The 25,803-nt window shown below is 40.7% G+C and overlaps 2 protein-coding genes across 4 annotated transcripts in view; both read right to left on the bottom strand.

Annotated features, from left to right (window-relative positions):
• PPIL2 (peptidylprolyl isomerase like 2) overlaps positions 1–18,332 on the bottom strand; it is a 72,156-nt gene extending 53,824 nt beyond the window's left edge. Inside the window, exons 1-6 of the mRNA XM_084297358.1 lie at positions 18,212–18,332; positions 18,063–18,112; positions 17,265–17,310; positions 16,312–16,374; positions 16,088–16,139; positions 1,977–2,028 (exon numbers count right to left, since the gene is read on the bottom strand). Of these exons, the coding sequence (XP_084153484.1) occupies positions 1,977–2,028; positions 16,088–16,139; positions 16,312–16,374; positions 17,265–17,310; positions 18,063–18,112; positions 18,212–18,243 (295 nt within the window). The 5' untranslated portion in view covers positions 18,244–18,332. The remainder of the gene's footprint in view (positions 1–1,976; positions 2,029–16,087; positions 16,140–16,311; positions 16,375–17,264; positions 17,311–18,062; positions 18,113–18,211) is intronic.
• A 1,451-nt stretch (positions 18,333–19,783) lies between these two features.
• The window catches only part of HIRA (histone cell cycle regulator), a 34,123-nt gene continuing 28,103 nt past the window's right edge, over positions 19,784–25,803 (bottom strand). For 2 of the 3 annotated variants that reach the window (XM_084297601.1, XM_084297602.1), the window contains 5 exons: positions 24,880–24,985; positions 22,969–23,091; positions 22,032–22,195; positions 21,248–21,336; positions 19,784–20,653 (listed from right to left, as the gene is read on the bottom strand). In XM_084297601.1, the coding sequence (XP_084153727.1) occupies positions 20,537–20,653; positions 21,248–21,336; positions 22,032–22,195; positions 22,969–23,091; positions 24,880–24,985 (599 nt within the window). In that variant the 3' untranslated portion in view covers positions 19,784–20,536. Of the gene's footprint in view, positions 20,654–21,247; positions 21,337–22,031; positions 22,196–22,968; positions 23,092–24,879; positions 24,986–25,803 lie in introns of those variants that run through there. The other variant, XR_014618947.1, reaches the window with a different exon arrangement.

The following is a 25,803-nucleotide window of genomic DNA, read 5'->3' as shown; positions in this document are numbered from 1 at the left end:
TCCCAACACAACTTTGTCCAACATGCTTAGTATCTATGAAGTATCACAATATAATTGTTATTGTTGCAATTAAAGCTCTACTGAGAGCGTGAGCCCTGTACCTTAGGGTGCCCAGTGCTCTATTTTCAGTGTTGTTCACAGGTATACACATTTAGGTTATATCCAACAAAAGTTCACAGCAGCTGCTGTACTTTTAAGAGAGGAGAGCATTTTGTATTCAAATGTGGCAAGCAGAATGCCATTAAATCTGAACACGTTATTCAATAAGGAACGCAGCTTCTGCTCTAATCAAGCTGTGAATTTCCCCAGGAGGGTCAGCATAAATATTAAGCATGTCAACAACAAGCACACTGATGGAAGCCAATGTATGAGGAAAAAGAAAAATGTCTGGATGAACTCAGCAGAAGCAATTAGAAGAAGGTTATTAATACTTGATCAGTTTGCTAGACTTGGGGGTTTGGGTGAGATTTTGAAATAGGTTGAGACTGTTTGGTTCTTTTTTTCCTAATTACCATCTGAAAATCAAAAACAGCAGGGAAACCAGAATAGAGATTGCTCACAGCACTTGCAAAGACAGGAAAGGCAAGGACCTACAGAGTATTTACCAAGCAACTCATTGGCCAGAGGAGGCACTCTGACCAACGTGGAGGTGCAAGTAAAGGATGAGGATGTTTTCTGTTGATGTCACTACAGTTGAAAAGGAAAGACATTTTCTTAAGGACCTGAAATTCAGGAGAAAGTTTAGAAAGGAATTTCTAGAAGTGGCATTGGGGTATGGCCTAAATGATGGATGCAGAAACACACTAACGAAATGTGGAGGCTCAATCCAGTTGCACAAAAAAGAGCAAATCAGCACGTTCTCAATTCTAGCAAAAGCAGAGTGGCTGAGGTTACACTTGCTGATCTGAATAAATGGTAGTCCATTAAGGAGGGATCCTTAATTGGAAGGAACTGCAGGATCTGATGACTTTTTTATTGTATGGGTATGAACAGAAAGGTTCTATGTATATAGCAACAGTTCTACATGTTAAGATTTAAAGAAAAACTGGCTGATAGAAATGCAATATTTTAGCCTCTCTTTTACTGCATTTTCCCTCGATTAGTTAGTGACACAGCACGTGCCTTTGTATGGAAAAGAATTCTAAGACTGCATAGCTGCTGTCACCCTGCCCAGCATTATGAACTGGACTTCTTCAAGGAAAGCACAATTATCACAGTATCTTTCAAAAACCTTGGCCACAGTGACTACTGATTGTTTTTTAACATCCTGCTCTTGAGATAGATGGAATACAGAAAGCAGAAGAAATCCATCAACTAGAGTACAGACCTTGTAGTCCATAGACTGGTAAGATAAGGAGACAGACATTCCAGAATTTTATTCCCACCTAATCTTTGCCACTCTCATTTCAAAGAGATCATTACCTGCCTTGCAAAAGATAAATTCATCTCTACTCTTCTATTTTATTACTAGCATCCTCTCTTTCATGGCAGGTTTTATATTGTTAACCCTGCAGAAATAAAACTCGAGGCTGCTTTCTTGTGTGCCACTATTCATAAAATCCCATGTGTTCATTTACAAATGATTCATTTTATAAACAAAAAGTTGCTCAAATCCAAGTGAACAGCAAATAATGTCATATTATTTGTAACTTGTAACATATTAAGTAACTTGTCTGTTTCTGAATTTTTTCCTTAAAGTAAATACTACCTTATTGCAGTAGTAGCTATATTAATAAAAAATAAATAAATAAAAATGCTAAATAATTTACAGTTCCCCAGTACAGGGAAAAACAGAAATGTGGCTAAAAATGTTGATCACAGCAAGCAGTTAATCTACTCAAGAAAATAAAAGCCATGACAAAGAACACAAATTATGTAACTTCACTGTGGGCAAGAAAAAACAGAATTTATTAAAGCACTCATTAAGAAAAAAAAAAAAAAAAAAAGAAAGAAAAACAGAAAATTAGCGTACTTACCTTCACTGTTTTTAGCAAAATTCAACTTTATAAGTGATTTGGCATCTAGTTTCTAAAGAAAATGAAGCATTAAAAAAATTAATGACAACAGAACCTAACCATGGAAATAACAAGGAACCGTAACATCAGCGCTAGCATTTTAATAGTATATAATTTATTAATAATATATTGCAAGTTGTCTGAATCATCAGAACCCTGGGAATTCAAGTTAGGGACAGCCCACAAGAACAAGGCTCACGGAGCCTGAGAACTGGGATACGATTTATTTAGGGTGTTGCAGTCTGACACAGCGCAGGGCTAAACAAACCGAATAAGCTCGTGAGGTCCCACGACTGTCCTAGCACAAACTGAAAGGGGAGTCTGCATGAAAAGCAAGGCAGCAAAGCCTGTCGCTACTCATCAGATGAGACAATGTGGGGAAGATCTCTGATGAGGGTCACAGAGCCAGCAAGTTATTTGGGTAATCAAGCTCACTACCTTTTCCGAGATAACTGCAATTTTACTTTTACATCAGGAAACTCGTTCACATGCCCGAAATGATACTGCTCCTTCAGTGACACGCCGAGGCAGGCCAACACATGCCGGTCATTTGATAGGGTCAGGAGGCGATGTGGGCACAGGACTGGTGTGGCAGGGCACATCCTGACCCCACCGTGCCCCCAGCAGCCTGCCAGAGGCACCTGGCCCAGAGACAGCCCTGAGCTTCAAAGCTGAGTTGGGATCTCAGGAAAAAACCCCGCTGATGGTATCAGCTGGCAGAGAACAATTCACTGCCAAATTGATTGTTAAAAGCACACACTGCACAGGCCCTTTAGAAGAAACAATCAGTTCTTTTCTCAAAACACGCACCTGAGCAGCTCGGGGAGGTTTTTATAACCCAGACAGCTCTTTATAAACAGATATGAGCGGAGATCTGCCAGCCGTGGGGCCGTCGCTGCTAGCTCCATCGTTACAGCAAACAGTGATAACAGAATCACGGGAAACCAAGTCAGTGGGGTTTTTTTCCTGCCTAATCAAGATTCATACTCTTGGTTCAGAGAGTACATGTTATGACAGCTGGGCTCATTCGTTTACAGGAAGGCACTTCTCAAATTGTTTTTAGCCAACTGGCAGGCTAATTTGCTGCCAGAAAGGTAACCATCTCTCTAATTTATTAGCAAGAAGTGTAATGAGGGCTAGTAGGAATAAGATGGAGAAGGGAAGGGAGAGGCCAGGTTAGGGGATATTTAGTTAGGTACTGCTGCTTTCCTGAAGCAGACTCCCCACAAAACCATCACCACCAAAAAAGCATCACCTGCACACTGCTGGCTTACAAAGAAAGACAGCAAAGGCAACAGCGGGTCTGAAATGACTAAGGGAATGCAGAACTTTATTCATTTACTTATTTATCTTCTTACTAGAACAAAATTGTCAAAGAAGTAGTAGGGGAATAGTAGAGCTGCCAAAATGAACATATGATCCTGGACAGATCTGTTCAACCTAAACAACTTATTAACACAAGGCAGCATCCATCTGTGCACATGTTGTGCAACAGCCCAAAAATTATGTTCCAGAGAAAACTTCTTCAGAAATACCTCCGCAAACACCAATCATTTAAAGGAAGGCTTTTGAATGATCTTCCTGGCTCACTTGAGCTATCCCAAAAACATGAGCAGATCATCTTTAAACAAAAATGGAAACAGTTTCCTAAGAAACAGCTTAGCATGGTTGAAGACTCAGATTTAAACATTGACAGAAATTTAGCAGAAAAGACAGACTAAACTCCTGTACAGACTTTAAAGGCTGCAAAAGCTGCACTACACTGTTTCATCTGTCAAAGTTAGAGGTGCTGCCAAGTCCTTGGACTCTTACACTGTACCCAGGGAAATCGTACAGTATTTCAGGTCACCTCTCTCCATCATGGAGAACAAGGTTAGCTTTCAGCATCACTTACTCATGCTGTATCAACTCCCCGTGTTGGCATTTGTTCCTCACCAAGACAAGCTCTTATACAGTCTTACATGTCAACAGTAAATAAAAAAATAGCAATTTTCATATAAGAGTTGAAACACATGCACTGCCGGGACTCTTTTTTTCCAGGATAAGAGCTTGATATGATGAAGTGCTGCATGGACATCAAAGGCTGATGGCCTTGGACCAGCCTCCTACCAAACCCGTACTAGAGAAGTGGCCTTGGCATGTCAACTCTTGAGCAGCACCGTGCTTCAGCTCAGCTGGCAACAGCTACCCCCTGAGCCCTCCCCTGTATCACGAGGGAACTTCCTCCTACTGATAAAGGACGTTGTTTGTGCAATCTATTTATGGAGAGGCATGGAAACGGGCTGAGCCTTGTCTATGAGAAAATGTGTGAAAAATCTAATCAGGGCAACAGCTCAGAAATATTTTGAGAAGTTGATGAACGCATCTAATGCAAGGAAAGACAGGAAAGAGATTTGTCAAAGGAGATCTTTGGAGCACCAGAACAGCAAAACCAGGCTCTGATTTGCCACAAGAGATTGCCATGGCCTACAGAGGCAGCAGCACTGGGCAACTCTGCACAAAGCACACTCGGAGGGGGAGCCCAGCCCGCAGGACAGGACTTCCAGCAGGTCTGATTCTGAAAGGTGCACACATCACAGAGGAAACTATGAAAGAACATGAGACACACATCTCTATCTTATCTCCCTTGCCCCACCCCGAGTTCTTTATTTCATTTGAAAACAAGGTTATCTCGCATGTGGGTGAATCTTCTTTTATTTATTCTCCATCAAAAAAAAGCCCAAGCTTCCTAAACACTGCCAGGGTTTGTTGCCATGGAAATGACCATTACACCGTAAACAGGCACCAGCCCTCACGAGAAGAGACAGCAGGAGTGAATGAGCCCTTAAATGAGTTAAAGTACTTGCTTTCCTGAATTCCATATTAGCAATAAAACGTGAGGGAGCTCAAATATTGAATACACTGCTGTTCAGAACTGTTTCTGACCCGAGTTTCCTCCCCATTCATCCAGTTTCAGTCAATTTCCAGAGAAGAAAGGAAGGAAAAAAGCAACGGTTATTAAAAAAACACTTGATCTAATTAAAATTCTAAATTCATAATAAAAAAGAAAGGCCACAAGCATGCGCCACTTCCCCTAACCAGAAACAAGAGCTGTATATTTGCTTCTAAAAATATTTTATGCAGGAATGCTGGAAAGCAGACGCATTTAACAGCATGTAACGCCAGCTGCTCCACAGCAAGGAAGAGCTACAAAACAAACCCAAAACCCATGCGAGCTTTTTCCTCGGCTGACTCCTCTCTCGCAGGCACGCTTCCACAAAGGCAGCCAAGGCTACTTTTGGCCGTGACCTACTTTCTGGCAGCGGTGAGAAGCCCCACCGCCCCGCTCTCATCTGTCAGCTGACACTGCTCGGTCCTGCGGGATACCAAAGGGCAGCCTCCTCTCCTGCTACCCAGTGCAGAGGTTATTACGAAGCGTAGGTTAGTGGGGCACTGTGGCAGTTAGCAGATGAAGCACGCCGATTGTTTCGAATTAAATCATTCTTTGTCATCGCTGTGTCTCTCATGAAGATATGACCTACAATCCTCGTGCATCAATTAGTTACACTCTCTGAGTCCCTTCGGTCTGTGGCAGCATGTTCTTTTTTGTTAATGAGGCTCTGACCCCGTTGGATACACACCAGCCTGAAAAACAATCAAAATGGGCTCATTTGATTCTCTAACTGCACATGGTTAGAGTTAGTGACGTGCAGCAAGAGCTGTATTTAGTAAATACAGACCTCACCACTCTGTCAACTTTAACAGAGTTCCTAATTACTTCAGAACTGGACACTCTTCCTAATGGCCTCTGGCAGGAACACACAGTAATCCAGTGAAGCTATCCCAGGGAAAAATTAGTGTGTCACACCTGAACTTGTTGACAACACGAGGACAAAATCATCCGGTGCTGGCATGGCTACCTGGGTGGTTCTCATCCCACCAAAACAAGCAATGTGGAGTTAACTCAAATAGAAAAAAAAAAGCCAAACCAAATACTAATACTGAAACACAATGCTGCCTACCAAGTACCAAATTTAACTTCACACAAGCAGATGAATTTTGTATTAAATTCTTTGATTCCTTTAGAGGTGACACTTGTTACTCTCTGCATGCAACTTCCCATTTCAAGAAGCCCTCATATAATTTTTCCTGCTATAAAACCATCAAGAAATATGTTATTATTAATTGAATGTTTGAATATTATTTGAATAACTCCACGTATACTTTTATTTATTTCAGATCTTGTAAATGGATTTAATGATGACAAAAAGTCACTGGAAATTCTCAGCAAGTCTACACTTCATGGGATGGGAAACAGCAGTACTGGTTTAATTAGATAAACTACATCCATGTAGTTCAATGTTTCATGGAAAAATTGGGGTCTGTGACCAAAAAGACAGAATAGTCTTCTGGTTCAAGCTACGGTTTCTACGTTCAGTTCAACAGCATAAGTATATTTGTCACATGCACAACACCTACCAAGTACTAAGAAAATACCCTCAATTCACATTCTTGTGTGAAACTGCTGCTTTAACCGTGGCTTTCACCCTGCTACTGAACCGGTATGGAAATGGACATAAAGGATCCTTCGTTACCCACTTCCAGACCACTGAATTTCCATATTTAAATTTTAATTAAACTGACACCATATGGTCACCAAACCCTTGTCCATAGAACCATACAGATACGCTTAATAACACACATGGCTCGCAGATACCAGCAATAATGTTGCTGTATCAAAGAGCACATTAGCAGAAATTACCATGAGATAAAGATGTGCTGTTTCGTGTGTAAGATTAAATCTGCAGTCTTAATGTGCCCAGAAGTCTATCAGTCCAGAGATAAGCAGCCAAATACAACATGGCTTATGGAAAATAAAACTATGCAGAAGGATAGAAAATCTAGTCTCCAATTTTAGTGAAAAATAGGCAAGCAGTGATCTATGGGAACCTCATGCTGCATCTCACTTAAGGCTGAAGTTTCACAGTTGCTAGTTTTTCGAGTGTCACAATCACAAAAACCCATCCAATGTGCACACTTTCACCAAAACAAGGAAAAGAATAAAAAGAGACCATCTGTTCGGTCCGTAAAACCTAGATGTAAATACATTTTTGCTGTAAGGGAAATAATACATTAGAAATAATGCTAGACACATTTATCTGTCTGTGTCCAGAGCTGGCTTACTGGATAAAACACTGCCTACCGCCACCACAATCCCCATTAGCAAGGTGCGAAGGAAGCACAGCAGCTTGGCTGGTGACTCATGACACTGGAGGGTTTTAAACTGCTCCTTTTGATAAAGCACTTGAACAGTAAGTCTGGGCAAATCTTATCTTCTGTGCCCTCACTGTTTCCCAAAGATGTAGGCAACTGAAAAATAAATTCACCTTTCTGGACAGATAAAGGCCAACTAGTAGTGGTGCAGCATGCACTCCTGTAAAACACTGTTCCTCTTCCAAACTTGTATCTCTCAGATATCCACATGTTCAGCAGCAAGGAAGGAGAGGGGGAAAGTTTCAGAAAACCCAAAAAAGAAAAAGGAGTCATCTTTCTGGTTATCTGCCTGAGCAGGACCTTCATCCCCTTGACCCTCCTGTGTTTTATGACCATTTCCAGTTATGACACACGACTTTCTGATTGTTCCTCTGGCAGGAATCATGTCCTAATATGTTTCTATCCAGGGGCCTTGAAAATTTATGGTCACTAGTCAAATATTAACTCATTTAGACTGTTGACTAAAAGCTAATAATTTCTGAAGTAAATGAGGTAAGAAGACATGGTTCAGTTGCTGCATATGGAAGAGTTCATCTCATTTGAAGTGCATTAGAGGCATTTCGGCAGTCTGCTACCCCCTCAGACAAAAATGCACCTGGAGAGAGCTGTTCAATGAATCAGGAGAGGAGGTTGTAACCATCCATTTCTGAAAAACCGCTATAGGCCACAGAAATACAGGCAACAGCATCCAACTGGAAACAAAAACAAGAAAAGGGTAAACCACTGCTAATCCTGTCTAACTCTTATGTGTAAATAAGTACCTGCTTCTGAAATGACCCAAGCTATAAAGAGAAAATTGCAACAAATGATCATATTCTGACAGCACCCTTCCTGTCTTAACACCTACTGAGAAAATGTTTTCTGTCTTAAACTATCATCTGAAATATATCAAAGTATTATCAAAGTATTTCAGAAAAAGATTAGAAAATATTCCCAACTCCGTACCAGGCATTCACCCAGCACTTGCTGTGTATGAGTAAGATTACCTAGGTTCAAAGATGAGAAGTTAAACAGATGCAGAGAATGACTGTGACCATTTAGGGTACAGAGAACTTAAAGTCTGTCCTGGTTTCAGCTACGATAGAGTTAATTTTCCTCCTAGTAGCTGGTATGGTGCTGTGTTTTGGATTTAGGGTGAGAATAATGCTGATAACACGCTGATGTTTCAGTTGTTGCAGAGCAGTGCTTACATGGAGCCAAGCTCTGTTCAGCTTCCCCTGCTGCCCTGCCAGCAAGGAAGCTGCGGGTGCACAAGAAGCTGTGAGGGGACAGAACCAGGACAGCTGACCCCAAGTGGACAAACGGACATCCCAAACCATGTGGCATCATGCAGGACAATAAAACCAAGGGGCTGGCCAGGGGACTGCTGCTGATGATGATCAGGGACCACTGGGCATCAGTCGGCAGGTGATGAGCAGCTGCACGGTGCATCACTCACTTTGTATATTCTATTATTGTTATTATTTCCCCTTCCTTTTCTGTCCTACTGAACTGTCTTTATCACAGCCCACAAGTTTTACCTTCTCCCCCCCCCCCCACCTTCCCCAAGGCACTGGGGTGGATAGGAGGGGAGTGAGCAAGCGGCTGTGTGGTGCTGAGCTGCCTGCCGGGTTAAACCACAGCAAGACAAGAAGAACATCTGACAGGAAAATCAAGTCTCAGCAAGAAAATGTCAAGAAAGCATTAAATTCCACTGCACCAGATACACAGCTGTAAACACTAAGAGGGAGAAGCACAATTCTGGCATCAATACAAACGAGAACAGGCTGGTCAAACCCCAAATTTACAGAAGATATCTATCAGATGAAAAACCGTCAGAAGAACCTCTCAGCAGTCACAGCAGGAAAAAGCAAACACTAGTTCAAGACAGAGCATGCAGTTTGCAAAGCAGATTGCAAGAGAGGTGAGGACCTAAGAGAGTCTTCCAATTTTACGTTGCTGATCACTTCACCCTTCTTTCTGCAACACATGAAAGCCAACTAAGCTGGATTTGTCTGAATCATTTTTCAACAACAAAGCTCCCCTTGGTTTTATTTCTGTAAGCTTTGTTCTCTGCTCTGTAATAAGCTATTACTCACTCAGAACAAAACTGTATTCCCACCACACACTGAAACTTTTCTTACAAACAAACAAGAAAAAAAAAACCTCTCCTTCCTGCATTTGAAATGTACAGGAAAAATATTTTAAGTAAAGAAAAAAGAAGGGGAGCAATTGTCATTTACACCTATGCATTATCTGAAGACCTGAGCTGCATCAGACAAGAGAAATGTACTTTGCATTTCAAAGCTGAATATGTGCTGAGATCTTCTGACATGTATGTGACGAGCCTTCCTAGAGAATTAAAATTGTCATTTATATAGCAGTTATGCTGCAGCCAAATGAGACCTGAAGTTACTGATCCACCTGAATGCCCGCTCATTTTCAAAGTCCCAAGGAGAATATGTAAGAGACTACTAGGTCCTCAGGTACTGTGCTCAGGTCTGGAGGGAAAAAGCATAAAAAAGAAGGATATGTTATTCTCCTAAATTTTTCTAAGTAATGGAAAATACCTTCATTGGCCAAATTATTTTAGTCTTCATTAGACACCAGCACTCTAGATATGGAAAACTGACAGAGAGATAGCCTGCCTATGGAGGGTTACCAACATTTTCCTCTCAATATTTTCTATCTAGAAAGGAATGAGAACACTCAGAAAAAGCATATTCTCTTTGGGAACAGTGAGAGAGAAGAAGATTTTTCAAGAGAAGAAAATTAAGAGCCACAAGAGAAATCTGACTCCTGCTGCTATATGCTGTCTTCAAAATGCCATCAAAATCCTAAGATAGCATCGCCATCACTTTGCAGCAAGGTCCAGACAAGCACCCTGAAAGTGCATCACATTGAACATTACCTGCAGCTATTACATTTTCCTGACAAAGTATTTCAACAACAGCTACTGCTACGCCGGCATGAAAGAGGTCACCTTCAAACCACAGACCCTTGTGTGGTGACATCCATTATCTGCCACTCATTATCAGGAAACACACCTGGAATAGCACAATTAAAACAGCAATCTACAGTAAATTACCACACATGCCATATGACTGGAGTTAAAAGCCATTATCACTGTTGATTTGGCCAATACAGGTCACATGAAACTTGAACTTGTCTCTCCCCTGCTCAGGCCAGAAACCTGTTCCACTCAACTCCCCCAGCAGTCCCACAGTGTTGTTTGTGATCTTGATCTTAACACCTCTGACTCAGCAGCCTGTGAAGCTCATGCAACCCACTTACAAGAATCCACTCCTGAAACTCACTGGCTCTGTACTGATTAGCTGATAGAGGTGCAGAGCAATTTGTAGCAAATTAGAAAACCTTGGCTGGAATTTAACCTGTGCTTTAACACCTGATCCTACAACGCAGGATGACTTATTTCGTACATTTGTTTCTTACATGGTGGTGCAGTTTTCATTGTATTGTAAGGCAAGGAAAAACACCCAAGGCCTCTTTCCCATGTTCATTTCTCGGGTGGAGAAACAATTACTAGTGCAGTCTATTTTCTGTATCTGTGTTTTCGAAATATGTAAATGGTAAAAACACTAACTTTACGGAAGTTTCACCTTTGCTCTACTTTCTGCATCCTTTTCAGGCAGGATTTCCCTTATTTAGACAGCCAAAGATGTTTTTAGAGCATAAAAAAAGTGCTGTATGGTTGTTTGTTCATTTTTACACTAGAATTAATACCTTTAGTGGTAACAAATGAATCCTCTCCTTTAATCTGGTCAGCAAGCATCTCTTACCTCAAGAGCGGCAACCAATTTCCATGAGATTGACTGAAATTCTCTTAATTACATTGAAAAGAAAACATCCTTTCACAATAAAATTAAGTAACCATAGCCACCAACATCTGAGAGAAGTAGCAGCTACTAAACATATTAAGGAATGTATTTGAGAATGACTTTCCCAAAAATTTAAAATAACAGATTTGGTTGCAATTTTTCTCTTTTGAAGGTAAAGAGTTATTGTTCTCGAAAGTTCCTGTAAATATTCAGGCAAGCATCACGTAACTGACCTTACTTCAAACAAATGATTAAAAAAAATTAAAAAATGACACTGCCTATGTTCATACATGAGCAGTGCTCGATGTGATGTTCCCTACAACCTCTGTCATTGCCTCAGGGCATTGCAAGGCACAAGCCATGTGTCTCTGGGTGCTTTCAAAGAGACGATCAGGAAGGCTTAGTGCATGAGGCAGGCACCTGTACTGCCTCAATTATTTGATCTTATTAGTCATAATCTCACCCCACATCATTTTTGTTTGGTAAATACAGGATTATGAGTATGGAAGAACAAGAGCAAATATTTATTTTGTGCACAGATCAAGACTTTGAGTTGAGTTCTATCTTTTCTTAATTTTTAGAACTTTCTCATTTACCTAGTAAGCAGCTAAAATCTGACACTTAAGAAAAAGCTCTTTCTGGCCTCTAGATCCAAATCCTAACTTTGCATGAGACAGGGCACAACACAAATTGTTCTCTGCCTCACTGGGACCAGAAGCATGAACGCTAACCTCACACATCCACCATGAAGTGTCTTCAGTTTGCTTTTTTTTGTTTGCTTGTTTGTTTTAATCTGTAGGCATATGTTAAATGCAAGCTACGTTAACTGACTGAATCCTGTTGGCCCTTCAAGACAGATACAAATGTGACAACTACACAGGCACACGTGGCCCTTAACATGAGGACTGCTTCTCTGGGTTATGTAGGATCAGCAGACATATGGATTTTGGTTTGCTCTGAACCATGCAGAAAGACTTCGCATAGATGAGCCCTCTAATATGAGTTTTAAAACAGATGCACTTAAAACAGTCACAAAACTGACTTTGGACCAAAGCCTTAGAAGCAAACTGTGGAGATGAACAGACTTTCAACTGTCCAGAAGAACAAAATTCCTGCAGAAAAGGGGGACAAGGAACAAAGACCTCAGCTATTTCTGAGACAGGGGAAAAGAGATACTTTCCCAAGGTTACAGAGCCAGTCTCAAACAGAGCTGAAGTACAACCACAGTAATCTAGTCTGCCCACGTACAGTTAGAATGTCAGTGAACCAGACTGAAAAAAATAGGTATTTACATCAGAAACATTACAACACGAAGAAGAAAAATAACTCAGCCCACATAAATCTACCCAACAAAGAACTATTTCCCTTGAAATTCCTGTCAAAAGGCATACTGCTACCTTCATGCGGATCTGTCATCTGCTCATATTTGAAATTCCAACAAACCAGATAAGATCTGACCAATCCCATTTCTTGGAAATAGGTACTCCCGAGCCGAGCTGGCTGGCTTGTGTGGGCATGCTGGTCAGTGCTGTCAGAACGCCGCTACATGAAACAACCTGGCAAGCTTGCAGCTATCTGCAAGGCCAAGAAGCCAAAGTGCTGTTGTCAGTAAAAAGGAATGAGCCTGCTACGACTTTCCTGGTTGCTCTTTATTTTATGCAATTTTAGTGTAAACATAAGCTAGGGCAGTGTCCTGATGAAGCTGACAGAAAAAGCAAGCGAGCCAACGCCATCTCACAGGCTGTAGTTCAGCTGCAAGAGATGCATCATTTCTTCCAAAATTATTGGTATAATAACAAAAATTTTTACAGCAATGCATTATTAAAAAACAACAACAACAACAACAACAAAAGAATTGTATTATTTATTATTAAAAGAAGAAAAGTTACTGTTTGGAATAGCTCATTGGAAAATCTACACAAAGGTCAACAGCGATTTGTTTCTCCTAAATGGATACTGGTGACAACACTTGCACCTCAGAAGGATGTTCAGAAGAGAAAATAAACCATGAAGAAGTATAGGGAAGGAAAGCAAATTAAACATAGCAAAGAGTGACTGCAATCTTGGCATTGCAAAATTTCTTTAAAAATGAAGGCTGGTCCAAAAGTTTAGGATTTGGAAGACTGAGAGAAGTCACTGCCTACTTGTAGATCAGTTCACAAACACCCAATTAAGAAAATACTAGCACAGTCCCACCTCGTGAGAGCACTGTGAAGATAAATGTGTTAATGACTGCAAAGCTCTCCTATGCCCCAGTGAGGGCCCACTTCAGAATTAAGACAGCTAGTGAGAATTGGCAATTATCACGTGTGTGCCATTAACAACGCCTTTCTGGGTAGCCTAGTGACTTGTCTAAAACGTTTAGCCTGTAGCAAACCAGAACAACAGAAGGGCAAGACACAAGGGATTTCATTATCATTTTTAACTTGAGGACAAAAAAGGGAAAAATTCTCCAGGGCCTCACCACCAACAACAAATCATCAATCTGCGCAAAGTACTGTCATAAAGCACCTTCTAAAACACAGCACTTCAGCTAGTCTGGCTCAATTCCTCTTCAAACAAACCTAGAGTCTTAAGCTTCCATAAGTCACCAACACATTACAGAAGGTATTTTCTGGCTTCACCAATGAGCAAGCTGTACAAGTAACAAAACATGCACACACAGTTAAATACATTAAATAGAGGGCAGCAAGCACTAAGCCAGGGGGCAGTACAGTCTAGAGATGGACAAGATCCACAGACTCCCTCTGCTACCTACCCTACCTCATCCCAGCACCCCCATTCCCTGCCCACCCTATGCCATCTTCCCCTTTAGAAAGAGAGACTTGGTTCTCTGGGGAGTGAAGACTAAATTACATCCCTTCTCTCAACCCCACTCTTCCCTTTATAGCTCCACAAGGCTATAATCAGCCAGACTGCATGCTGTTATGGACTGCAAGCACCTTCTTTTTCTTCCAAGTGGTCTGGAATGCCTTTGTCTCTGGACAGAGCCGTACAGCACAACTCCACCACTGAAGAAAAGGGAAGAAGAAAGGGGGCTCCCCAAAACAGAGCAACACAGGAAAAAGGAACACACGTAGAGAAGAGCTGCAGGTGCACTGCAGATCAGCCATGGAAGTGTAAGTCCAGGTAAGCTAACAGATGTCAAAGTTAGACTTCATTTGAGCATTTATGGTTCACCAAGAATACTCTGCACATCCTCACTTTCTCTGTATTGCACAGGACCAATAGACATGCTACACTTCTTGCATGCATTTACCAGAGGTAATTTTAAACCACATTATGGTTCACAGAATGAAATGAGAACAGGTGTCATGGAGCTGATCCGAGTTTAAAAAAGATAATAATCTGGCAACACCCCAAACCTCCTAACCAATGCACTGAGCAGCAAGGTAGTAGGAGGCTGGCAAAACTAACTGAAATAGCTGTAATTCCATTCCCTCTAAACATCACATATTGGCCTCTTCATGTGTAAAGAAAGACCTTCAATCATCTCTCCATCATGCAAGCACACCTGCAGTTTGCTATAACTGATGATATTCAGTCTCAGACAGTCTGTTCACGTTTGGATTTTGGAATGCAGCATCTGTATTTAGCTCCTCCTCATATCTGTCTGCTGCGAAAATCTTTAATCAAACACAAGATGTTTCAAAGGTAACCTCATACCACAAAACAATCTGTAAACCAACCAGAAATTCTGTGCAATGGCTGCCACCTAATGCTCAGGAAAGTAACTGCACTTACTGAAGAAAAAAGTTTCACTAAATCAAGCAACAATTTCTGTTTAAAATATACGTTCTCAGAAAAAAAAAAAAATAATAGTCTTTTAACCCACCACAAAAAAAAATAAAATATTTCCAGTATTTCATATGCATCTGGTGCTCTAGAACTTCACGCTATTACAGAAAGTATTCCTTCATAATTAGTGCTTAAGTGGAAAAAGGGGAGAAAACAGTAAAGCCCTGGTTATAGTGTGAAATCCCAGTCTTACAGTTAACTATCATGACAGAGCCAGGACAGAAACTTTCTGAAATAAATCGTCAAGATAATTCAAAAGATTTTGCACATTAAGCTATCATTCATCAGCACTAATAATAATCTCTTTAACCTGCATGGAACCAAATATCCACTTGGTTAGGAAACACCACTGCAAGTTTTCGTACAGATGGAGAAGTGAGCTAGTCAGCATCTTGCCCTGTGGACTGGAATTCACCTTATACAAAGCAGCAGTACTGACCCTTCCTCATCACCAGCCAGTTGGGCTTTCTGGGCATCGCTAGCAGTAACAAAAGAGTTAGGAGTTACAGAATCACAGAATCACAGAATTTCTAGGTTGGAAGAGACCTCAAGATCATCGAGTCCAACCTCTGACCTAACGCTAACAGTCCCCACTAAACCATATCCCTACGCTCTACATCTAAACGTCTTTTAAAGACTTCCAGGGACGGTGACTCCACCACTTCCCTGGGCAGCCTGTTCCAATGTGTAACTAGTTCCAACTAGAAAGACTTAAATTATGCCATAAACATAAGATAAGCAAAAAAAAAAAAAAAAAAAAAGAAAAGAAAAGGGGGGGGGAGTGGTGGTGGGGAGTTTGTAAAAATGAATTGCCCATTTCCTCCACAATGTTATTTACAATCTTCTTTTACTGCAGAAAAGAAGAAAATATAATGTTCTTCTCTTTCTTCTGCAAACAGTCAGAGTGTGATTATTTTCTACTATAGAGATCATTAGCAGGATGACAATAAGAGGACACCAGATCTCAAATCCAGAAACGCCCCCAACTTTTTTTTTTTTACCTTTTTTTTCCTAAAAATAAATCCCTTGTAAGTCTGTGCTTTAATTTTACAAACTTGATGTCAGAAATACCATACTTTATAATAGTACTACCATTCAACTTGTTTTACTTTCACTAAAGCATTTTTAACTCCCACACATTAAATACAAAACCGAACACAATGAAAGCCAACACAGCATATGAATACAACCATCATTACTTACTTCTCCTGTGATAGGGTTGGTTCCATATTTCTTTATCCAAGGAACAATGCTCCTGAAAAGAGAAGGAAGAAAGTAATAAGATTCAAGCAACAATAGCAACCTCTATTATTTTTTAATAGCCAAGATTATTTCTACCAACTTGCTAAGATCAAATGTCGAGTACACAGCTGTAACCAAGCAGTTCAGCAACACAAAAATAAAGCTAAGTACAGACAGTAACTTACAGTATGTCAAAGACTGTCCCATCTGGCGTGCAAACTGGATATTCAAATGGCTGCAAAGACAAACTAGAAAAAAAGTACATGTTTTTAGCAAAATCAGCTAGAAATCATGATGACAGAAGCAAATAACATTTAGCTGAATCACTTGCATATTAAAGGAAGGCCTATACCAGTGAAAATACTGAGTGGCTGCCAATACTCACTACATGATATTCTACATAAATTAGGTTAAAAACAAGATCTCTGAAAGGAACTGATGCAGTTCAGCACCCACTGCCATACAGCCACAGGTGTAGATGCTGTGATACTCCTGAAGCTGCTTCTGTTGCCCCAGCAGGTTCTACCCGCACACAAGATGGTCCAAGCAGACACACTGTCTTTGTACTAAACAGGCTAGGGAGTAATTGGCAATTACATTCGGTATCCCTCGTTAGGGATGTTTCCATAATCCGTTCAGCTTTTAGCCAAGCAGCAGTAGTAAGTAGGTGGGGATGGAACCTTCTGGAACTATTTGATTTACTAGACAATATCTAACCCACCTCTACTAACTCCCGTATTTCATTCTAGGACTTCAAGAATGAAACTAAACACAAAAATAGGATAAATATCCCTTCAGTCTATCTAATCACTGCCTCTGAGATACAAATAACTGTCCAACCATATTCTAAGCAGGAAAAAATCGATTCAAGTCCCAATTACACAGATTTCTAAGATTGGAACAAGCACGGTAACTGTTCTGAATTATTTTATCACTTTTAGCCATCAAATTCAATCTCAGCAGACACTAAGGATGGGAAATACTGATATTGTTTCAGTTCTTATTGAAATTTTCTTGCTGCATTGCTATCATAGCAGACACAAGTCAATGAAAGTACCTTGGAAGAACACAGCTTCAGCAATAGCTCAGATGAAGAGACGGGTCATTTAATAATGATAATGTAATTTTATTGCTTTACCTGCAGTGATCAAATGATATACGTCTGAAATTAGTTCGTGGATGGTCTGTTTATGAGAAACAAAGCACAGGATTAATACAAAGTATGCCAGGTAACAAAGAACCATTTGAAGTTACATTGTGCAATCTGTGTGGTAGCAATTTACCAATGACAAGAACAAACACAGTAAGCTCTGCAAACCCATAACTAAAATCAGATTCCCACTGTAGAGCACAAATATGCTCCTCAACGGAAATAACAACCAGAATAAAATGAGCAGAGCTCCGACGGACTGACAGCACTGAATTTAAATTAGATGATTAATTTGTAAGTGCCTTCATGCTCTGCCCTACCGGTAGATGCAGAACTTGCTGAGGGCAAGGAGAGTTCATCTAGACGTCACACCTCCAATTTCAGCATTTTCCATACTCATCAGTGTCACCAATTTTTGGACCCCCAGTTACAAGGCTCAGCAGTTCCAAAGCCAACCCAGGAAGTGCTCAGACACCCCCGCAGCACCTGCAGGAGCTGTGCTCGAGGAGATCCTTTCACCGGCCACCCCGAGCGACGTGACCCCGTGTCAGAGCCCTCACACCGCTGCTCAAGCAAAGCAAGGGACAGAGCATTTAGAGAAGGAACTCTGCGGAGCTCCAGCAAAGAGGAGACTGGAAACTGGAGTGCGAGCGTGGAGACAAGGCCAAAGGAGAAGGAGAGCAGCCCGGGGGTGCCTGAGGAAGGCAGCCCCAGCCCCGGCGGTGAGCGAGGCACAGCAGCAGGCCCGGTGCGGGGCAGCGGGGCCGCGGGGAGCCGGGCACTCACCTGCCTTCTTGCCGCCGTAGAACTGCGTGTACTCGGCGCAGGTGATGTACCTGTGGGCAGAGCGGGGTCACCACAAGGCACACGGCCACACGGCCACCCCCCCGCGCCCCCCGGCCGCCCCCCAGCCCCAGCCCGGCCGCCCCGCTCACATCTTGTCCTTCTGGTGCTGCCGCTTCCCCATGGCTGCGGCTCGGCCCCGACCGCCGCCGGCACCCGCACGGTTGAGGCCGCGGCGCTTTTCCGGGGCGGGTGCGGCTCCGAAGGGCCCCGCCGGGAAACGCGGGCGGCGAGCGGCGTTCCGGGGCCGGCCCTCAGGAGGCGGCGGAGCGGGAGAGCCTCGGGGGGCGGCTGAGGGGAGCGGAGGGGCGGCCGCGGGCCCTGCCGGGGCCCCTCAGGGGCACGGGGCCACCCGCTCGGCAACGCCGGGCCTCGGGCACGACTGAAGGCGTGAGGGGCTGAGGGAGGGCAGCTCCCGCTCGTCAGGCGGCCTGGTGGCCGATTCCACAGAAAAAATAGAAAGTAAAAAAAAAAAAATGTGCGTTCAACTGGTCCAGATCAGGCTCGAGTGTCGTCCCGCCCCGCCCCCGAAGTGATTCCAGTTCAGCAAAGTGTCCAAATGAACTGGGAGAGCCGATTTGTTTCTGCAGCTGCACAGGCCTCCTTTCCAAAAAGGCACAGCTGGGAAGCATGTAGTTGAAAATGGATAGAACGTAGCTTAAGGCAATGCTACCACCACTATGTTTTTCTGTCATGGTACTATTGAACTCCTGGGAGCAGAGGTCAAGGAAACTGGGGCAGCTCTCCCTAGCTGGAAGGTTGTGTTGCCCCAAGGAACACATCTCTCCCTCCTCGGGTCCAGCCAGCCATGTAGCTGCAGACACCCATCAGAACACAGCCCTCAGCAGCCAAAATCCACAGCAGTGCAGCTATTCCTTGCCACTGCTGCCTGGCGTTCCTCACAAAGGTGAAGGAGATGGACTGTTTCTGCTAGAAGTTGCTGTACATGGCAGGCACTACACGCCTGTAACAGAGGGGTAATTTTTAAATACAAATACTGATTTCAATAATAATTTTCTTACTCAGAAACACCCCAACTAAGGCAGTAAACTGGGACACACCTAAATAGTTGGGCCCTGGCAATAACTGAAGCCATACACTTGCTTCTTTCTCAGCACCAAGCATACTTCTGTGAAGAAAACAAGTTGACTGATTTGGTTTCAGTGCAATTCAAAAACCACTCCACAAGTGAACTGCTGGCAGGGCACCAACACCATTTTGTTATTATGGAATGCCACACAAAGAACATTGCCATAACTGGATGAAGTTCGTCTCTTCTTGCAGTACTGACTGCTTTCAGCAGTGGTTAAGGGAGCCCTTTTTACTTTGGGTTGCCTAAAATAATGAGTACTCCCCACATAGCTCCTGCCCCTTCAGAGGAGATGTGGCTTTAGGATGTAGCTGCTCTCAGGTGACTACAAATACTTGTCCAATCCTGCTCTTAGAGTAAAGATCACCCAGACAGTATTATGTATTTCTAGAGACGTTAACATGATTCAGCTTGTGTTGACGTTTCTGGAGATGCTGTTTGTAATGTAAATATAATATAAAATTCAAGACCACGCTTGTTTTTTCATTTTTTAAACCAATGCGGTGTTCATTTATTTTTGTACTTACAAAAAGAGCCATCCCATTGTATCCCTCCCCCTCCCCAAAAATGCCTTTTACAAACATTTAAAAATTAAAAACCAGATGATGACATGTTAATTTGGTAAATTATTTTGAAACATAGCTTTTGTAATATTAGAGTTAGATTTCCTACAAGATGACTTTGTAGAGATAGCCTGATTACTGGCCAAATAAAATTCCATATTACAAGTTAGCAAATTCTAGTACAAAAATAGTCCATGTGTTAGAACAGCCTCTTATTATTATTATATTCACAGGAAAGAGTCTATTGGCTGTATAATATGTTAATATTTATGAAATTTCTTTTTATGTGGCTCATTCATCTAATTTAATATAGTGTTGAGCCTCAATAAATCCTCAGTCAAAAAACCCTAAACAGGGTTAAATATGCTGTTCAGTGTACTCTGAAGTACTGTGCTTTTCACAGGACATCCAAGAAACCCTACAAACAGTTCTCAGCTAGTTTTGATATTAAAATGAGATACAGATCCAAAAGGACCCCCCTGAAGTACATATCCACGACTTTCCATAGAAACAGAGGCCACAGCTTCGATGGTTAAGTTTCACTTGGGAAACTATCTAGGTCATCCACTCATTTTCATGGATCCACTTGTGAGCTTCTTTAAAATCTAAAGCAGGTCACTTGTGAAGCATCTGGGACCCTTATGGCACTGCCCTCTTCAGCAGCGTTCCACACTGACCGGGCTCTCTCTCTTCTTCTGTCCCTGGTTAATGCTGTTCAGCAGTTTCTATCAGACCAGGCGCCTCAAGGAAAATCTGGGGAAATGCTACTTATCTCTCAAGATGTCTAGCTGCTCTTGATATTCTGTGAAAAGCCTCTGGAAGCGGAGGTTCTGTCCAATAACAGGAAGAAGTTCTTTCAATAGTTCTCTCTTTCGTAAACCCTGCAAAACAAAAAAAAAAAACACCCACAAAAGCATCCTTAGAATGCATTATTTAATATCATGAATAAAATCCATAGGACTGCAAGATTGTCATTTTTCCTGCCTGGAAGGAGCTATGTAATTTTATGTTCTTACTGTGCTTACATGACTCCCAAAATAAAAACTGTTTTTACATTTATATATTCATTAAGCTGGTGCAGCCTCTGCACAGCTAGACTTCAGGCATGCTCTGAGGAGAAAAGACATTTTATTGGCATGTCACTATTTCAAAGCTGCGGTCTGAACAATGTGGAGACCTGAAAACTCAGCTCTACTCCCATCTGATTTTTATTCAAAACAGCACCAGTGCTGAGACCATAGCATTAAGTATTTGTCTACAGTTCCACATGAAATAAATACAAGTGCCATGAGAGGAAGCCTTCTTATGAGATAGGAATAGAGAATGGAAAGGGTTGCAGGATTAGGAAAAAATCATTTTTGATTTTTTTTTTGTCACTAAGTTTAACTGTATCTTATGTTACACTGTTATCCATATTCTGTAATTTTCATGGGAAACGCTCCCTCATTCTTTGTTAAACTATTATCAAGACTTACCATTACTGTTGATTCCCACTGACTTCCAGCTGAGTAATGGACTGGACCCAATAAATCCTTGCATAATTCTCGCAAACGATATTCAAACCCTGAATATCATCAGAAATAAGATCACGTTCATAAGATTTCTGTATATAAAACCACTACAAAATTTAACTGACAGCATTTTCAAGAAAGAGCTGCAAGTATCTAGAACAGGATAAGGACAAAATGCATGATTTCTGAAAAAATATATTAACATATATAGAGAGATATACTCATAGAAATTAACTTAAGGGGCTCAACACTACTGACCGTTGAAATTTTAAAATGTAAAGATGTATAAAGCGCAAGTAACAGAAGCAAACTCACTGCTTTGTGTGCTCTGGTACAAAGTATCAAAGGCTTAGCAATTCTTCCACTTTTCAACACACCCTGATCATCAGTTGGCAGTGGAACATTACATGTTTTACAAGGTGTTGCTGCTTCTGAAACGTCTGTAGTTGCTGCCTCATAATGCATATGATATAACCTGACAGACCACCGCATGTTATTTTTCCCCTTATCAAGATCCACAGATGGCACTGTTTCCCCAGACCATAGTCTGTTCACAGCATTTAAGAATAGGATTCCCGAGTACTGAGCACTACAGGAAGCAACACCTTCATCTGGTTTTGTTTTTTACTTTAAATAAATGTTAAGTCCAGAAGCCAAGTGCTAAACAAGAGAACATTAAATGCAATCATACATATAGATGAAGTGAACAGAGGGTTTCTTAAAATACTGAGTTGCAAAGGAGTCTCACCTTCATTAACTAGGTACCGTGCATAGATAAGGAGCCAGTGGCGATATTCATGACTGGATTGTAATATAAGTGCTGCTGCTATCTGATTCTCCAGGTATGCAAGTGTTGTTTCTTGTTGCACTAAATGAGGCATGGAGAACAATCTGGCAGCTTGCCTTCCTGAACTACAAAGCCAAAGAAAATTTAACATGTCAGCCTGATTTTATATCAGGTGTTAATATATATATTCCTGTAATACAGAAACTATTCTAAACTTAACATTTAGAGTACATATTGACACCAGAAGGCTAATTTGTGAAAAAGTAACCAATTATTTCCTTTTTGAAAAGGATTTCTTGTTTTAAGTGTGATATTTAGTCTTTCTCAAAAGAGAATGTTTGTTTGAATGTCTAATACTTTTCCAATTGCTTTTTTCCTGCCTGAAAGAGAACAGCAATAAAATCATACAACTTTAGTTTTATGTATTATGTATCCTTTTTTTAGTACTATGTATTCTTTTCACAAAAAATAATTAAAAAATAATAATTAAAAAAATAAACTCAGATGTGACAGACAGAAAAAGCACAGAGAACTGCCTGGGAAACCTAATTCAAATCCATATCAAATCAATAAAGGTGACTTTATGAAATTCAGTTTAGTTAATCAAAACATCACATGTACAAAATTGTCAAGTATTTTACCTACTCAATAAAGAGAAGACTTAAATAAAATGATTAAGTTTAGAGTATGCTTTCCTATCCCCCTAAACAATCTTGAAGTAACACTGAAATACAGACTACAAAAGAGAAAAGATTTGGAAAAAAAAACATTCTATGAGCTAAGGATAACTTTCGGTACAATTAGCATCTCAAGAACTAACTCACTGATACAAACACATGAATAAGTAATAAGAAAAAAAGACAAACATGCTGATCAAATGAAGCAAATAAGTGCATACTTTGATGTTCGTCCCTGTATTACAGCTAAGGGGCCAGAACACAGCATGGCTTCTTGGGATGGTAAGTTATTCCTGAAGTCTGCGCATTGCGCCAAAGAGTCCTGTTTGTCAGAAACAAGATTCCTGGAAAAAAAGAAGTGAACAAATCAAAGGCAAGTTGGAAGAGAGTAGTCAGTGGTATTAGTTGATCCAGCTCTTTTCTCCCTCAAAGCCTGACCTGCATTTTCATAGATTATCAAATATACTACAGAGGTGCTCAGGAGTTGTGCAGATCACAACTGTTCTGACTCAATCTCCAAATTTCACTTAAGCTTCCATGCAAGTGTCCCTCCCACTTCCAAAGTTGTTATGATTAATCACATAATATAATTTAGCATTCATTTTGAAAAGCACAAGGAAATCCGCTTTCCGTTTGTCATTTTACACCGAACAAGAAGTCTTACCCCATAATAAAGACTGGAACAAACACACAAAGTTATGACTTTCTCATTGTGAACTTGATTTTAGCTCAATCAGGTCCCCCCTACCCACCAGACAAATCATCACAGATCACAATTTTAGATAATCTTTTCTGTACATTACAGCTATTCCTTCATACTGAGGGAGCTGACGGTTACAGCTGACATTTCCACACCTAATCAAGCATATCATTTTCACTTGGTTTGAGATGCCAAGGGAATCAGCTCAAACCAGTGCTAAGTTTAGACCTCCAGACAGCTCAGAGGTAAAACGGCATATATTTAAATTAACCTTTACTGCTTTATCATGTTTAAATTTGTATGATGACTTAAGAGATTGCTCTTTCATATATTTCCAAAGCTGTAGTACAAACAAATGAAGACAGCAAATTCAGATTTCTGGCTGAGAGTTTGTCCCTTGCTCCTTAGTGTCTGGAAAATTTTATGTTCTTTATATAAACTGAGAAATCATGCAAAGTGTTTTTTTCTTTCCAAAGGATTCATATCAAGTAGCTGACTAATAACAATTATTCTAAGTAAGAATTAAAACACTAAACCCTTTCATCAAGCAAAACCATTACATTAAGACTGCAGCATGTTTTTTATTCTTAAAAGACAACAATCTTTTGCAGAGGGATACTGTAAATTTACCCATGGGAATTTTATATGGGAACTTATGCCTTAATAGAAGCAAGAGAATCCATGAGGAAATAATTTGATTGAATGCATATCTGATACCCAATAGGGCACAGGCTCTCCTTGTATTTAGGACATTAGTAATGTTTCTTCCATACGAATTCTAAAGATTTCTCTCCCCCTTCCTGAGCTTTTATCTTCCCTGAAGTTTTACTTCTTGGAGACATTTAGCTCTCTTCAAATTTGACTGAAACTGGTCATCAGAACAAAACAATATTAAGGAATGATGTGGACTGACAGTCAAGCACATACACGTTCAGGACTGGAGTGCAGAGGCTTTTGTGTTTGTAGGAAAACAGACAAAATGGTTTTTAACAAGTCTGAACTCACCCCCCAAAATTATGAGAATTGTTTTGACAATTTTTCCAGAACAGTATTCTTTAACATAAAATGAAATTATAAGGCTAGATCATTTTTAATTTTTACCAGCTGCTTCACAGATTCAAATGATGTGCATCAACGGAAGTGTATGTAGGTTGGTATTAGTTAATAAATATTTGTTCACTATACATGTACATGGCGTAGGAAGGTGTAATAAAGTAAACTGTATTTCAACGTTTTTGTTTTTAAAATTTATTTTAAACAGAAAAAACAGTAAGAGTGTAAGAGAGTAAAGCCTAGACACCCACTAGCGAACCAAAGCAAAAGTACAACTAGGGTCCTATCCTACTCTGACTAGTCTTCAGAATGTGGAGTGAAACAGTAAACCAGAGTACATGTCAGTTCAGCTAGGTTTTAAAAGCTGTATATAACTTACCATGTAGAAAGAGAAGGATTAAAACAGTATGCCTTTCCATCAGACATGCTCATTACAGGTATACCATGCTGAGTCAGCAAGATCTGAGAAAGAGTTGCATCACTTCCTACAAATCAATTCAGACCAAGACATTATTTTTGGAGTCTTGCATAATATCCATCATGCTAAAAATGCCATCCACCATTAATTAACCATTAATTACTAGTCATAGAAACCAACAGGAAAAGCTTCAGAAAATGTTATCCTCAAAGACTAATAGGAAAATTAAGAAAAGACAATGATGCTGAGCATCAGGCTCAGTGCAGTTAGCATTAAAAATACTCTTCTGCAAATACATTGTCTGTATTTTATACAGAACACTGGCTTAATTGAAAACATTTTCCGTATCTAAGCAAAATCTTCAGCAATTCTGCCATGTTTTCTGTAATCCCCAAAGCCTTTATCTTTCTTTTTTCTAGGTAAGTTGAAATGCTAAGAAACAGTATATTTAGAAAGCTGTGCTCTCTATTAACAGTTTAAGAGGAACAGCCGGAGTCTCACATTTCCCAGCATACCCTTGTCCCAGGGTTTGTACATGTAACTTCTAATGAAGACACTTGCAAACTGCTAGTACAACTATTTCTCAGGTTAGTTTAGGTTAGTATTGCATGGATTAAAGCTAAAATAGAAGCCAGAATGCTCTGAGAAACTGAGATGATTCGTTGTCCATCACTAAGATAACATACTTGCAGAGCACACAGAGGAATTGCTATATATAGCAGTACATTTACATAAAATATATACTTTGTGATCTTTACAGTACTGCATTTTCACACCCAGAAGGAAGGCAGAATATAGTAAGCTACAGAATCTTGTACAGGTTTGTTACCCACTGATACTCTCATTTCAGGTATTTCCACAGTATTTCAACATTGCCAGTGACTT

This window comes from Netta rufina, assembly GCF_964035555.1.
Source record: "Netta rufina genome assembly, chromosome: 17".
Classification (NCBI taxonomy): Eukaryota; Metazoa; Chordata; class Aves; order Anseriformes; family Anatidae; genus Netta; species Netta rufina.
This window is presented reverse-complemented; position numbering and strand designations above follow the sequence as displayed.